The 16,702-nt window shown below is 42.5% G+C and overlaps 1 protein-coding gene across 5 annotated transcripts in view; it reads left to right on the forward strand.

Annotated features, from left to right (window-relative positions):
• nf1a (neurofibromin 1a) overlaps positions 1-16,702 on the forward strand; it is a 276,274-nt gene that overhangs the window by 248,933 nt on the left and 10,639 nt on the right. For all 5 annotated transcript variants that reach the window (XM_068008408.1, XM_068008404.1, XM_068008406.1 and 2 more), the window contains 9 exons: positions 1,028-1,159; positions 1,974-2,109; positions 3,220-3,377; positions 5,197-5,319; positions 8,344-8,471; positions 11,139-11,239; positions 12,457-12,599; positions 13,786-13,832; positions 14,668-14,884. In XM_068008408.1, coding sequence (XP_067864509.1) covers positions 1,028-1,159; positions 1,974-2,109; positions 3,220-3,377; positions 5,197-5,319; positions 8,344-8,471; positions 11,139-11,239; positions 12,457-12,599; positions 13,786-13,832; positions 14,668-14,884 — 1,185 coding nt within the window. The remainder of the gene's footprint in view (positions 1-1,027; positions 1,160-1,973; positions 2,110-3,219; positions 3,378-5,196; positions 5,320-8,343; positions 8,472-11,138; positions 11,240-12,456; positions 12,600-13,785; positions 13,833-14,667; positions 14,885-16,702) is intronic.

The raw sequence follows: 16,702 nt of genomic DNA on the forward strand, positions 1-16,702 counted from the left end.
TTCAATGCAGATTTCCTTATGCTAGTGGCATGCAATTGTGAGCATTTTTAAACCTGCAGTTGTAAACGAAAGTGTGTTTTTTTTAACTTTTTTTTTTCCCTGCTACTTCAGAGCCTGCGATTGCAGAATGTTTAGTAATAGACACTAGGGAGCTGTTGGCTTCTGTAGAAGCCTATAATTAGCAAATTACAAAGCCTGATAACTTGAGCGTGTGACAAACTAATCTCAAGTCTGCGCTCAGTTAGCTGCGCTCAGCCAGGATAGCAGTAGCAACACGACAGTCAGCTTGATGTTCCCATTATAGGGACAGCAAAGAACATCAGGCGGGATTCCCATTCCTGATAAATAGACAGTGACTCGTGCTGAAAAAATGCACGTATGTGGGCAAGATTGCGCTTGATTCATGTGCCCCACGATCTGGTAGTTTGCCATCATAAACTGTGTAGCTCATACATGAAGAATGGCTAATTGGGTGAAGTTACGGAGGGCTGTTGGCAAGGTAACACAATACCACAGACTGAGTCGTTACCTTCATGAGAAATTGGGGCTGCAGAATATTAGCAAAAGAAAAGAGCTCCAGGACAAAATGCTACAAATTGAATGGAGCTACCCTTAAAAACTGCAACAACCTGTATAACGAGGGATAAATGTTTCAAGGATGTGTTAGGGTTTCAGCCAGGTTCAATGAACCAAGCGATCAAAACTTTGGTGGTTTGATATAAGTTGTCTATTTGACATTGATGACGGGATTGTTGACTCAGTGTTGTCCTCGTCCCAGCTCTGGCAACGATCCCTTCTAAATTAGATTTGGAAATATCTTTTTATAGCCGAGATAAATGATTCTGTTCTGTGTTTATGCCTCCAGTACATGGGTTACCTTACAATTTGCTCAACTTAGCTTTAAGTTAATGTATTAGTTTTTATTTCAGATGACAATCTGCAATATGTTGGTTGGATTTCCATTTTTCTTAATTTAGATACTGAAGCTGTTCATTTAAAAACCTGAAGACTTTCCCCCCTCTTTTAGGATACAGACATCCATCCCCCACCACAGTGGCCAGAACAGTGAGAATTTTGCACACCTTACTAGCCTTGGTTGGCAAGCACAGAAACTGTGACAAATTTGAAGTTAACACTCAAAGTGTAGCTTATCTTGCTGGTGAGAAGAAATTTTATTTGCTCTTGTACTGTCAAATATTTGTCATTGAATTAGCTGGAATTTGACCCAATGCTTATTTGGTAACATGCAAGTTTAGTCATGTGAGCTTCCGGAAAAAGTGGGCGGAGGGGTCAAGTTGAAACCACTGCTGCTGTAAGGCATGTCTGTCACAAATGGTGAACAGTTGGCCATCAAGGGTAACCAAGTTGGGAAGACAGATTAAACCTGGTGCTCTAGCACCCCTAATGGCTCAGTTGGGAAAAACAACTGAGCTGTGCATACCAGAGTGTCTCTGGTTTCATTCCCAGTCCGTTCTGAGTTATCTGATCTTGATCATGTAGCAGTGAGGGGATATTACGTTTGGTTCAATGCCCCTTAGTTAGGGAGGGAACAATCAGCCAGGATTCTCCATCCGGATCCCTTGCTAGAAATTGGATGTATAAGGCCATTCAATGCGGAGGTGATGATCTCAGCTGTGATCTGCTCCAGCAGTCGAAGAATCTGCCAGTGCTCACTGTTGAGTCTACTACATAGCAAGTAGCTACTTGGTGGAGGTGCTAGAGGGGCAGCTGGTGTCCATGGACTCTTCTCCAATGCCACCAAGGAGTCAAGTAGGGAAAACTGCCTGGGCTACCTCTAAAGGGGAGTCTAGTATTCTAACATTAATGCTGCCAGGCAGCCCATCTATATTATTTTACCGATTATAAGACTCTGAAATAGTGAATCACAGGGACTGGTACAGTCTTCACAATGACTCTGACAAAGACCAGACTTACCAAGTAAGTCATTTTTTTTTTAAATTGTTTTTTCACAGCCTTGCTGACCGTTTCAGAGGAGGTGAGGAGTCGATGCAGTCTGAAACACAGAAAGTCTCTCTTACTGTCTGACATTTCCATGGAGAATGTGCCAATGGATACATATTTCATGCACCATGCTGACCCAGGCTCCAGGTCTGTGTACCTGCATTATTGTTTGCATTTTGTTATCTCTTCGGCTATGTTGATCTAATGCTGGATGTAACTGGAAAATATGACTCCACATCTGTAAATGCAACTCCAAAAATAACTAGTCTCTCTCCTCAGCTGAACTCCAGGTCTGTTTTTGTTTGAATTGTGAATTGAATAAAATGTAAATTTTCATTGCTGCAATGGTGTTAATTGAGTGTGACATTGGTGCTAGTTTATCTTTCTGCATAACTGACGGAAGCTGATTGTAAGGAGAAGCTAAATAAGCACATGAGGGAGAAAGGAATAGAAGGTTATGCTGATAGTGTTGGATGAAGTCGGGTGGGAGGAGGCTCGTGTGGAACATAAAACACTGGCATCGACCTGTTTGGTCCGAATAGCCTGTTTCCATGTTGTATATTCTATGCAATTCTTGAACGTTGGACAGGCAGTCTGATAGCATGGAAGTGATGTTGAGGCCTAGGGAAGTGATGGAGAGGTAGAGCTGGATGGCATCAGCGTACATATAGAAACTGACACGTGCCTGCAGATGATGTCAATTCAGTTGCACTGCACTGTTGGGCTCAGCATCTCTTGCAAAACAAGTTCATCTGATGGTAAATATGGATGTATAAGGATATCAAGTTGGTTGATGTTTTTGCAGAGCACACTGATGGTGATCCGTGCTCTTTAACTCCAGTTTAGGGAGTTTACAAGATGGAAGCAGTTTCACTGAGAAACAGCTCACGAGACACAGTGCGAGTGTACAAAATCTCCCTTGGAATTTGTGGTATCACAACAAGTAAAATGGAACTATACAAAGAATACTTTAAACTCAGAATTGGTAATCCATTCCCAATTATGTAGGCGTTTTTACCTTGCATTCAGAGTCCGGGTCTCAGGAAAAGTATTACATCAACGTTAAAGCTCACAAATTAACTAGTTGTCTTCACTTGTGTGTTAAACGACATATTCCACTCTTCTCCCTCTTCTGCGTCCTTGGTATAATACCAGTGGTCGTGTTGTCTTTCTGAAGCCTCTTCAATGACAGAATAAATTTTTTGAACTGGGTGTCCAAATGGTGTATCAACATTTTCCTTCCATTTCTCTTTACAGAGCTTTAAGAGAAAGCCAGCCGTGGGTTTCACCCAAGACCTCAGACAGATATTTGGCCGCTAATTACCCAACAATGGGGCAAATTAGCCCCAGGACCCGCAAGTCTATGAGTCTGGACATGGGGCAGCCTTCGCAGGCCAACACCAAAAAGCTGCTCGGTAAGGAAATACAGTAACAGTGCACAGCAACTCAATGCTTGTCTGTCAATAGGAATTCCAGTCTTTTACAGGGAAACCACTTTTATATTTTTCCTCCCTTAATTCGGATTCTATCCGCTCATATTCAGGGCCCAATTTCTGGCATTTTTAACTGGGCCTACAAGTCAGCTGCAAGTATCCTGGAATCCAAACGAAAAGACAGATGTAAAGAACGATAACATGCACACCAGGAAGTAAACACGCAATCAACAGGATGGGGAGATTGGTTGTTTTCTTCTTGTTTGATTGTGTCATTCGAGTGGTGTAAAAAATGTCAAATTGAAGCATTTGTGATGCATTTAATGGATTACATTCCTATGCTTAAAAAAAATTACATAGAAATTCATTGCATCCATACCTCGGTGCATTTTCTCCAATGGTAAATGAAGGAAAACAGATAAGGAAGTGATGTTGCAGCATTTCTTCCCCCACCCCCACTTTGATACCATCTGGCTTTGAACCTACTAACGTTATGATTTTGAGAAACTGAATTCAGAAAGAACTTGTATTTCTTTAGCACCTTGTTCCGTTCATCAAGATGTCTCAAAGCACTTCACATCCAATGAATTAAGTGCAACCACTGTTGAATGTGACGGCCATTTTGTGCACAGCAGTCCTGCAAAATGTAGCTAATTGAACGAACAGTTGATCTGTTATTTTTGCTTATGGTTGGGTGGCCAAGTTAACTGGGAGAACTCACTGCTCCTCTTCAAGCAGTGCCGTGGGATCTTTAACGTCCACCTGCACAGCAAAACTTGACTAATTAAGCATTTTGCCAAGGCTGCTGTGTTAAGCAGAGCGAGGCTGAAAGTCTTCAGCTGTGTGTTCGTACTCGTCTGCCGTGGTTCATTGCTTTGTGTGATAGGTTCACATTCTCTGACTTTGAGGGAGGCAAGGCCAATTTGGAAAATAAGGTTTAATCAGATTTACTTTTTTCCCTTCTTTAACCATTTTTCACCCACCTATGTTTTTTTCTGGTGTTTTCCATGAAATTGCAAGACACTGAATTTCTTTGAAGAATGAAATAATTCAATGATGAAGTAATTCCTTCCTTCCTTCCTGAGCTTGTTTCTCAGCTGTTAGTTTATTAGCCCCCATCCCAAATGACACTTTCATTTATCAACAATCATCTAATCGGGAGTGGGCAGAGAAAAAGAACATTAATTTTGTTTTTGTTCCCCATTTTAAGTTTTTTTTTCCTCCAGGCACCATGCTTAGCCGGATGGGTGGGTGGATTGGCAGGCTGGTGACCTGCTCCTAATAGTATCAGTACCCTTCATCATCCAGCCCCTAGGAGAGGCACTCTGCCATCTTTGTTTCCCGCCTCCCTGTGTTTCAGACCACGCCTTTTGATCAGTGCTTTCCTCTCCTCTTCTCTCCTCTCCCCCCACCCCCCCCCCGCAATGGTTGTTCAAAACATGAATTTATTTTTGTACAGCTCTGTGGTGCTATGCATTGCAACAAACAAACGCTGCTCAATGTTGTTGCTTTTACCTGTATTTCTCTGAAAATTGAGCTGCTCTGATGACAAATGCTTAGCTCAGAGGAGTGAAAAGGATATGCTGATAGGGTTAGTTGAAGTAGGGAGGGGAGGAGGCTTGTGTGGAGCATGAACACTGGCACAGACCAGTTGGGCTGAATGGCCTGTTTTTGTGCTGTGGCTGGTAGGCCTAGAAATGTGTTTGTTTGTATCTTCACACTATTGATGAGTAAGTTCTGCCACCCTGTGGCACACGCTTGTGTTCAAATATGAACAGGTGATGAACGTTGTGTTTTACAGGTACAAGGAAAAGTTTTGACCACTTGATTCCAGACAGCAAAGCACCAAAGAGACAGGAGATAGAATCAGGGATTACTACTCCACCCAAGATGAGACGGGTGGCAGAGCACGATTTTGAGATGGGTAACTAGCCAAGCATTTTTATCTCTCATTTCATTTTTACATTACTTTTGCTTTCTGACCCTCACAGCCTTGGGTTAGGACTGGGCCTATTTCTATTTTGTTCCAAATAGTTCCTCAAAGGCAAAAGGGCTTTGTGTTTGATCCCTAGATTTAAAAAGGGAGATAGAACAAGTCCAGGGAACTATAGACCAATTAGCTTAATGTCGGTGGTAGAGAAGATAATGGAATCCATACTCAAAGATGCAATAGAGAATATAAGATCAGAAAGAATATAAGAAATATCAAAAATATAAGAAAGAATAGTCAGCATGGATTTCAAAAGGGAAGGTTGTGCTTGACCAACCTTATTGAACTCTTTGAAGAAGTAACAGAAAGGATAGACAAGGGCAATGGAGTAGATGTAATATATTTGGATTTTCAAAAGGCTTCCGATAAGGTACCGCATAGTAGACTCATGACTAAGGTCAGAGCATGTGGAGCCAGGGGACAAGTAACAGAATGGACAGCAAGCTGGCTACAAAACAGAGAGTAGGGGTTAAAGATAGTTACTCAAACTGGCAAAAGGTGGGAAGTGGTGTTCCACAAGGATCCGTGCTGGGACCATATTGTTCACCACTTACATAAACGATTTGGACTCTGGAATCGGAAGTACAATTTCAAAATTTGCAGACGACACCAAATTGGGGGTATGGTTAGTACCGAGGAGGACGGTGACAAAGTACAGGACGACATTAATAAACATGCAGAATGGGCGTGTAATTGGAAAATGAATTTCAATATAGATTAGTGTGGGGAGGTACATTTTGGTTGGAAGAATGAGGTCACATACTCCTTGGAAAATGCGCCTAAGCAGGGTAGAGGAGTTGAGGAATTTAGAGGTACAGATATACAAATCACTAAAAGTAGCAACGCAGGTCAATACCATTTTTATTTAAAAAGCAAACCAAACACTGGCGTTAATTTCTAGAGGGATTGAATTAAAAAGCAGAGAAGTTATGCTATACTTGAACAGAACCTTGGATGAACCACAATTGGAGTACTGTGAACAGTTCTGGTCTCCACACTTCAAAAAGGATATAAAGGCACTGGAAAAGGTGCAAAAAAGATTTTCTAGGATGATACCAGAAATGAGAGGTTATATCTATCAGGAAAGATTTAATAGGCTGGGACTCTTTTCTCTCGAAAAAAGACTGAGGGGTGACACGATAGAGGTTTTAAAGATTATGAAAGTGTTTGTTAGGGTAGATGTAGAGAAGTTTCCACTTGCAGGAGAAACCAGAACTAGGGGCCATTCATATAAGATAGCCACTAATAAATCCAATAGGGAATTCAGGAGAAACTTCTTCACCCAGAGAGTGGTTATAATGTGGAACTCGATACCCCATAGAGCAGTTGAAGCGACTAGCATAGATGCATTTAAGGGGAAGCTCGATAAGCACAGGAGGGAGAAGGGAATAGAAGGATATGTTGATCGGGTTACAGGAACATAAGGGCATAAGAAATAGGAGAGGAGTTGGCCATACAGCCCCTCGAGCCTGCTCAGCCATTCAATAAGAACCTCAACTCCACTCTCCTGCCCGATCCCCATATCTCTTGATTCCCTTGGTATCCAAATATCCATTGATCTCAGTCTTGAATATACCCAACGATTGAGCATCCACAGCCCTCTGGAGTAGAAATTCCAAAGATTCATGACCCTATGAGTGAAGAAATTTTTCTCATCTCAGTCCTAAATGGCCGACCCCTTATCTTGAGACTATGACCCCGAGTTCTCGACTCTCCAGCCAGCGGAAACAGCCTCTCAGCATCTCCACTATCAAGCCCTCTAAGAATTTTATATGTTTCAATGAGATCACCTCTCATTCTTCTAAACTCCAGAGAATATCGGCCCATTCTACTCAATCTCTCCTCATGGGGCAACCCTCTCATCCCAGGAATCAATCTAGTGAACCTTCATTGCATCCCCTCTCGGGCAAGTATATCCTTCCTTAGGTAAGGAGACCATAACTGTGCACAGTCAGATGAAGAAGGGTGGGAGGAGACTGATGTGGAGCCTAAACACCGGTATGGACCTGTTGGGCCGAATGGTCTGTTTCTGTGCTGTAGGTTCTTAGTAATTCTTTGTAATTACTTGCCATACTTTACAAAGCAAATTCTGACTTATAATGCACTGTGTTTTCATTTTACCCTTAAGTTAAGAGCTGTTGGTATTGGGCAGTGGAGTACTTTCCATGTTGTGCACCCACTGTCAGGATCGAGAATTTCCAGGGAGAGCATATTTGGAGAAAATGGTGATGCTCATTCCACTCTGCTTCAGCTTTCCCCTTCGAGCAACCCCTTCTACACCTCTGTGGCACTTTGCCATTCCCCACATACTTCTACCTTTTTTGTTTCCCATCCCTTTTTTTTCTTTTCTCACTTGCCCTCCTCTCCTGAAAGCATGAACTCCTTGCAGGGGTGCAGTTCCATGAGTTCAGGAGCCCTCCAGCATTTCACCCAACTGACCATTATTGATCTGTGAACCTGGACGGTGAACATTGGTGGGTTGTTTGAGCTTGGGGCATTGGAGCCAAGCATGATCCTGTCCTCAGCTGATGTCTTGTGTGATTCCAGCTTACGCTGCTGGATAGCAATCAGGAGAGGGATCCCTGACCGATTTTTTTTTCTTTCTCTTTCCCCCCACCCCCACCCCCTCCCTAACCCAGGATCATAAGAGACCATTCTATTGGCCCGACCACACCTCAGCTAACTTGGCACAGACTGGGGATCAAACCTACAATCTTCCTAGACTGAATGACTCTATTACAGTGGATAAATTCACCTGAGGCATTCTTATCTATGTTGTTGAAAATGTGAACTATTTTGGCTTACAACATGTAATTAACTTCATATCTTCAGTTTAATGTAGTTCTTGGACCCGTCAAAGAACAGAGTAACCAGTTCATCTAACCTCACTGATTCTCAGGTGCATGGTGTTGTAGCGATCAGTTCAATGCAATATCAGTTTTCACTTTCCCAATTTAGAGACACAGCGGATTTCCTCACAGCAACACCCACACCTGCGGAAGGTCTCCGTGTCTGAATCGAACGTGCTTCTGGATGAAGAGGTCCTCACTGACCCAAAGATCCAGGCTCTGCTGCTTACTGTGCTTGTACGTGTAGCTTCCAGTTTAACATCAAATGTCTTTGTTTTGTCTGGTCTTTATGCCCAGTTCGTGACTCTTGTTTAAATTTCCTACTTACAATTATTTTTGCAAAGTTCAGCTAGAATAATTAAAGCATGGACTAAGTTATTTTGCAGCACTTTGAGGATGAGTGAAGGAAGTAACTTCAATCTTGTTATGGTTCATTACTAACACTACACTCCATTATCCAGTGTGGTCATGCTCTTAAGCAGCATTTGTTGCTTATACAAGCACCAGCTACCAGGTGGTGAGCAGCTGAGGGTGGGGGGTGGGGGGGTGGAAATTAACCTTCCCCCACCCACCTGTAATTTTCCTCTTCCCTTCTCTCCTGGGAGAGAAGCCTGCCTTCCACTTAATGTAGAATCTTAGATCAGTCTATTGGGTGCTAACTCATCAACTGAAGTTATCTAATCTGGTCCCTTTTGCCTGCCCTTTCTCATATCGTTTTATATTTCTTCTCAAACAATTATCCATTTCACTTTTAAATGATATTGAGTGGCATTTGTGGTAAAGCATTCCATGTTCCAGTAACCCTCTGTGTGAAAAATTTCTTCTAACTTTGCCCTTCATTCTAGTGATAATGTTGAGCCATTGCCCCACATGTTGCCCTCAAATTTTCATAATCTTGAAAACCTCTGTTAGCTCTGCTGTTCCAAGTTTACAGCACAGAAGGATGCCAATTGTGTCTGTACCAGCTTTTTGGAAGAGCAGTCCAAAACTAATCCCACTGCCCTTCTCTCTACCCATATCCTTTTATCCTCCTTTGCTTCAAATGTTTATTCCCTGACTCAGGAAGTGAGAATATTTTTAGACTCCTGCCAAGCAGGTTGTAGCTACTGAAGGACTGTAACCTTCATTAGTATAAATAGATCTCTAGAAAGGGGTAGTCCAAGATGTGGCTTGTGGACTGAATCCAGTGTGTGATCTGTCTAGCGAAGCCCCTGCTGGTTCCCCTCTTTTTTGTGCGCGTAACCAGTTTTGACTTTGGCTCTTTAAATTTCTCTGGTCATTCCTTCAGTTTTCTATCCCTATCAGAAATCAGCCTGAGAAATTTGAAGAGCTCAAGTTTTCAAGTCTTGGTTGCAAAGGGTAACAAAATAACGGCTGATTTCTGAATATGGGGTGGTGTGAATTTTGGAGGGTCTCCATTTTTTGTACATGAGGGTCTTTTTTTTGTGTGTGGAAGGACATCTTGTTTTTTGTGGATATGAGGTCTCAATTTTCGTATGTCTAGGGGGTTCTTGCAATTTCTTGCGCGTGGGGATTTCTCACTATTACATGGGGGGAGTTCTCATCTTTTTGGTGACTGATATTTTCATGTCTTTGGTGGGGGGGGGCTCACTTTTGAGGGTCTTGTGTACATGGTGGGGTCTCACATTTTTATGTATCCTAACTCGCACCAAATCCAGTTCACCTATTACCCCTGTGTTCACTCACCTACATTGGCTCCCGGTCTGGGAACACCTCGGTTTTAAAATTCTCTTCCTTGCTTTCAAATCCCTCCATGGCCTTGCTCCCACCTGTCCCTGTAACCTCCTCCAGCCCCACAACCCTCCGAGATCTCTGCGTTTCTCCAATTCTGACCTCTTGCGCATCCCTGATTTTTAATCGCTCCACCATTGGCGGCCGTGCCTTCAGCTGCCTAAGCCCTAAGCTCTGGAATTCCCTCCCTAAACCATTCCGCCTCTCTCTCCTCCAAGACACTCCTTAAAACCTACTTCTTTGACCAAGCTTTTAGTCACCTGTCCTGATATCTCTTTGTAGCTCGGTGTCAAATTTTGTTTGATAACGCTCCTGTGAAGCACCTTGGGACGTTTTACTACGTTAATGGCGCTGTATAAATACAAGTTGTTGTTGTATGGGGTTTACGTTTCTGCATAATTATGTGAGGCTCACTTTTTTTGCACACCTGTCTAGCCCCCAGCTCCATCAGGTGGATATCCTGCACTCTGGTGTGGGGGGGTGGGATGTGGCATGCTAAAGTATGTAGCCTATTATACATATCTGCATTTGTTTTAATATAAAGAGTGGGGTGGTGTGCACTCAGCATCCTTCAATATAAATGTGAAAAAATAACCATCTCGATCGAGGTTGATATCTTGTAGTGTGGTGGAGTCCCAGGTGCAAACCAATGGCTTGATATTGCCACAAAGTTTACCATTTCAGGTCATCTACAGTCAGGAATTATAATCTCTTCAGTTCAGGTGATGGCATTCCCTAGGTCACAATTTCCTGTGGACAGAAACCATTTTGATGTCTTGGTTACATATTAGTATCTGGGTGAAAAGTTTAGATTGAAATGGATTGTGAAGAAAATCTGTTGCTGTACTTGGGCATTTGTCTTTTGCTTCCCAACTCAAATCATTGTCCATACAGAGGTTTGAACAAGTGAATTTAGCACATCCTAAGTTTCATTGCAGTGCTTTGGAACAGAACAAAAATCCTCAAAGTATTGGGTTTCTGAACCTATAGTTTGAGTATTCTGTCACCACCACCGAGTGGCTTGCATTAGAACTGCATCATTTTGTACGTCTGTTGTTGAGCTGTCATTTCACAACACCTGTGTTTCTTTTTAAATCTGAAGAATATAGAAATCCATTCCACCCAACTAACGAGTTTGTGTTCTTCCCAAAGGCCACATTGGTGAAACACACTACAGATGAGTTTGATCAACGGATCTTGTACGAATATTTAGCTGAAGCCAGCGTTGTCTTCCCTAAAGTCTTTCCAGTTGTGTAAGTTCCTCTTCCGATTACATGTGCATCCTTTAATGGGTGATGTCAGTTGTATCTTTGACCAAAATTCAGATTTGCAGAAGTTGAAATGGTTTCTTGTTGAGCATGTCTATAGGCCACATTGGATCATGGGACTCTACCTTCTCGTCTCAGTAAGATGTTGCCATAAGGAACTGGTTCAGAGAATCTCATCAGTTGAGTTTTTTTTTAAATGGAGTTAGTATATATGCCTCATGAGAATCTACACCTTTAATATCCCAGTAAATCATTCCGTTTTCAGTGGAAGTTTATCTGCACCAGGTGCTCTCTTTAATGCTGTTTTTAGGGACTTTACGGAAATGGGTTTCCTTTTAGGGGCCTGTAAATAATGCTGCAGAGGCAACCGGATATCGGCGTGTCCAAATGTAATACTATTGTCAGCTATGAAGTACCTCCTTCAGGCCTTTTCCTCGAAATCTGGGTGTTCCAGCTACAGAACTCTGCTCTCACCCATCTCTTAATTAGTTCTTTAATTTAGGAGTGTGATGGAATACTCTCCGCTTGCTTGGATGAGTGCAGCTCCAACAACACTCGAGGCTCTACACCATCCAAGATAAAGCAGCCCGCTTAATTGGCACCCCATCCACCACCCTAAACATTCACTCCCTTCACCACCGGCGCACAGTGGCTGCAGTGTGTACCATCCACAGGATGCACTGCAGCAACTCGCCAAGGCTTCTTCAACAGCACCTCCCAAACCTGCGACCTCTACCACATAGAAGGACAAGAGCAGCAGGCGCATGGGAACACCACCACCTGCACATTCCCCTCCAAGTCACACACCATCCTGACTTGGAAATATATCGCCGTTCCTTCATCGTCGCTGGGTCAAAATCCTGGAACTCCCTTCCTAACAGCACTGTGGGAGAACTGTCACCACACGGACTGCAGCGGTTCAAGAAGGCGGCTCACCATCACCTTCTCCAGGGCAATTAGGGATGGGCAATAAATGCCGGCCTCGCCAGCGACGCCCACATCCCATGAACGAAAAAAAAACATTAATACATTACAACAATGACACAATTCTCACTTTTATGTTTGGTATGGAGACAGTGTAATGAAACAAACTTGGATTTCTACAAGGAAATTTCATAGTGAACTGTTCAGTAATGATCTTCAAGATAGTTGTGCATTTTTGACTTGGTTAGCAGATCTCATTGTGTGTTTGTGAAACCTAGGCACAATTTACTGGACTCAAAGATTAATACCCTGCTGTCACTGTGCCAAGACCCCAATCTGTTAAATCCAATCCATGGAATTGTTCAGAGTGTAGTGTACCATGAAGAGTCACCGCCACAGTACCAGCCATCATATTTACAGAGTAAGTGCACTTTCCAACTGCAGTTTTTTTTAGAAGACTGGTTTTGTTTTTGACAGAGGAGGTGGGGGAGAGGAGACTGGCTGGTGCGGTTAGTTAACACAATAGCATTTCACCTCAAGGACCTAGAATCATACCCTGCCCAGTCTAATGGGATGACAGTCTTGTCTCTGTTAATTGCAAGGGTCTTATTAGAAATGAATGTGGACAGTATTAACACGGTTCCTTTGGCTGTGGGCCCATGGAACCAAACTGATCCAAAGTCAGTACAAACTGGCACCAGATTGACAATGTTGTTCCAAGCAGGAAGTAATTGGAGCATTGAAATGGGGAAAACTCGCCCTGATTCAGCCAAGATTCTCCAGGAGGTTGGTGGCTTTCGGTTGGATCACCGGGAAGCTTAGCAGTGAAAAAAGGCTTTGGGGAAGGTGTTGTACCGTTGCAGAATGCACTCTGGCAAGAGCAGCCTAAGTGCTAAACAAACAAGCCCTTTTTGTGGGCTAAGCCATAGATATTAATTTCAAGACCTCTCTCTCAGGAATACAGCCCAAGAACATACTGTAAATTGGGTCATTTTTTCATGTGAGCTTTATTAAACCACCATTAACATTTCACATCCATTATAAAATGGCTAGATGAAATATTAAAGCCAAGCAAAATTTCACTTGACAAAAATTACCTGATTTAAGGTGTTTGAGATACAAATGAAGTATGTTCCTTTGAAGTTAGCCTGAATCAGGAAGTAATTTTACAACACCAAGTTATAGTCCAACAATTTTATTTGAAAATCACAAGCTTTCGGAGGCTTCCTCCTTCCTCAGGTGAATGTCAAGAAATCCTCGAACCTTTCGCATTTATAAATCACAGAACATTTATAAATGCGAAAGGTTTGAGGATTTCTTGACATTCACCTGAGGAAGGAGGAAGTCTCCGAAAGCTTGTGATTTTCAAATAAAATTGTTGGACTATAACTTGGTGTTGTAAAATTGTTTACAATTGTCAACCCCAGTCCATCACCGGCATCTTCACATCATGAATTAGGAAGAACATTGTTGTAACTCATCCCTGGAGGTAGTGAGGTATCACCGAGTGCTCTAATCTGGGATGCAGTTTGGTTCTTCAGTTTTTCTTATTATTCAAACTTTGATTGCAATTCTCTTGTCTTTTTTCCCTCCCACCACCATTTCAGGTTTTGGTTTCAATGGACTATGGAGATTTGCAGGATCTTTTTCTAAGGTGAGACTGAAACTGTTTTGAAGCATTTTGTGGGTTTTTTTTTTGTTTGTCTTACACTGAATTATGCAGCATGTTTAAACAGAAATGCTTGGTTTCACAAATTAATACAGCAGCTGGTTCTGCTCAGTGTTTTCAGTGAGGCTGGAATGGTTTTAAAAGAAATGTGATTGAAGAAATATTTAGTTTAAAGAAAGAAAGACTTGCATTTATATCGCACCTTTCACAACCCGAGGGCATCCCAAAGCGCTCCGCAGCCAACAGAGTACTTTTGAAGTGTAGTCACTGTTCTAATGTAGGAAACGCAGCAACCAATTTTCACACAGCATGGTCCCACAAACAGCAATGTAATCATGGCCAGATAATCTGTTTTAGTGAGATTCACATCAAGTTGGGAATTTGGCTGAATTTATTTTTGCAGCTTCCCCAGTCAGTCGCGTGCTTCCCTGGAGTCAGATGGCTCTGTCGGCCGGTTCAAAACCGTGCTCCCCCCCCCACATTGTATTCATTGGAGCTGCTTCAGGATGACTCCCCGTTAGTGACATCACCAGAGTAGCATAGAGGCGAAGATGCTTGACGTAATGGGTCTCCATGTGGGTCGGAAAGTTCACTTTTCTTTTAAAACTCTGTAAATGTTTTTCTCTCTTTTCCCCCAATGTACAATTACTTTGAGCAAACAGTACTATCCCTGCAGACTTTCCCTTCCCCTTTTAAATCTTCATATGTGTGAATTTCTTTGCTTATATCTTTTGTTGTTTTTAAATTTAAATGACAATTGCACCCTCCTTGGAACATTGAACTTAAAAATAATTTCTAAAATTTTTATCCTGTTGGACAGCAAACTCAGATCCCAGACTACGCTGAGCTGATTGTGAAGTTCCTGGATGCATTAATTGACACGTATTTGCCTGGAATAGATGACGAATCTGCTGAGGAGTCTCTGCGCACACCGACCTCCCCCTACCCACCCCCTGTCCAAAGCCAGCTTAGCATTACTGCCAACTTAAACCTCTCCAATTCCATGACCTCATTGGCAACCACCCAGCATTCCCCAGGTGAGCGAAGTTCCCTTCTGTTAATCAACATGAACATGCCTTGATTTGAACACTTGCTTCTGTTTTTAAATAATTTCAGTCGCAAGGACTTTATATTCACAACTTCAAGCGCGACCTGTAAGTGGTGTCCTTTGTCAGTATCTCCATTCCCTAGAGACATGCAGCCTAACTGGTTATATACGGGCATATGCAGTCTGTGTGCTGGGTAGGATGGGTACGGTGGGCCACGTAACCTTTACATTGGCTTTGATGCAAGTGTTTTCATTTTTGTTAATTGCTTATGTGTTCTATTTATACAAATTGTGTGCACAGTTTCAAGTATCATTTCTTTATCTGTAGTGATAGAGGTTGAACTAATAGTGAAATTCAAAGGCCAGAGTATCAATTCTCTTATTGATCAAATCTAATTAACTGTGCTTACTCAGAATAGAGCTAAGATGTTGCGTTTGAAGTCCATTAGTTATAAATTGCCCGTCGGGATCTCCAACTAGTTTTGCATGCATGGGTACAGGAAGGGAGTGTGTTCCGATCTCCATTTTTCTGAATGAAGCATCATTTTTGGCCTGAAACTGCAACATTAATCCTTCCCTGCACTCAGCTGGAATCATTTGAGGGTTGTTTCCCACATCGTAATTAATCTGAACTTGGCAAATTTGGGGAGAAGAGGTTCAAATCAGCCCAAGTTAGATTCAGAAATAACTTGCCCATAGGTGATCAGAAGCTGGCCTCTGTCTCTCTAATTTGCAACTTTTTTTTGAATACTGTTAAGCTAATCCTATAGCTTTGTCAGCATGTTTTCATTTTACATTGTATTTCATTTTTTATTGTTCATCTGTCCCTTTTATTATGCATGCACTGAATTTTTCTCTTGTTTTGCTTCCTCTTTCTCCCTCATCTCTTCTGGGCATGTGCTGCTGTTATTGTGACTAGTGTGTGGACGATCCCCAACGTTGTCCCACTTGAGGTCTTCTGCTGGTGAAATACCTGGTACAAATGAAAACTATAGCCGGGCAATCCGTCATGCCCTAAATGGCCTATAGTTTCTAATTAGCGACAGTCGTTGATTTAGTTAGAATATGCTTCATTGTTGTATGGATTTGTCGTAGTGTGTATCTGTGCATTGTAGATGTGGGTCTGGTGTTGTATTATCTTGCAACAAATGGAACCTCACTGTAATTATTGCCCCTTCCCCGAGGTCCCACTAATTCCAACATCGTTATAGGTGTCTGTTTTCTCAGTAGCCTTGGTGGCTTTTGCCCCTTGTAAGTACTGCCAAAGGTCCCCTCAAGTTGTACCTATTTAGGAAAAGAAGTCTGGTTTCTGTTAGCTCATTGAATAAGCCACCACCTTTATGTGGTACTGAGCCAAACCGACCAAATACCAGATTTGATTTCCAGTTTTGTGCTGAATAAGTTTACTCACCTGGGGCAGTTGTGAGTGCACTGGAATGCACTGTCTTGAAAGGGTGGTGGATGCAGATTCAATCGTAACGTTTAAAAGGCAATTGGATATATACTTGAAGGGGGGAAAAAAATTGCAGGGCTATGGGGAAAGAGCAGGGGTATGGGACTAATTGGATAACTCCTTCAAAAGCCGGCACAGGCACGATGGACCGAATGGCCGCCTCCTGTGCTGTATGATTCCATATTGCAGTGCCCTGAATTCGGGAGTGGAAAAATCATGCAGGGAACCTGACTGCCACCCTGTGGACTCTGCTGGAAAGTACACAGATAAGGAACAAATTGGGCTCAGCTTTGATGCAATCAATGGTTGAATAACTTGTTCAATACTCAACGCCACCTGGTGAGGAGAGGGAGA

This window comes from Heptranchias perlo, chromosome 28 (assembly GCF_035084215.1).
Source record: "Heptranchias perlo isolate sHepPer1 chromosome 28, sHepPer1.hap1, whole genome shotgun sequence".
In the NCBI taxonomy this organism is placed as follows: Eukaryota; Metazoa; Chordata; class Chondrichthyes; order Hexanchiformes; family Hexanchidae; genus Heptranchias; species Heptranchias perlo.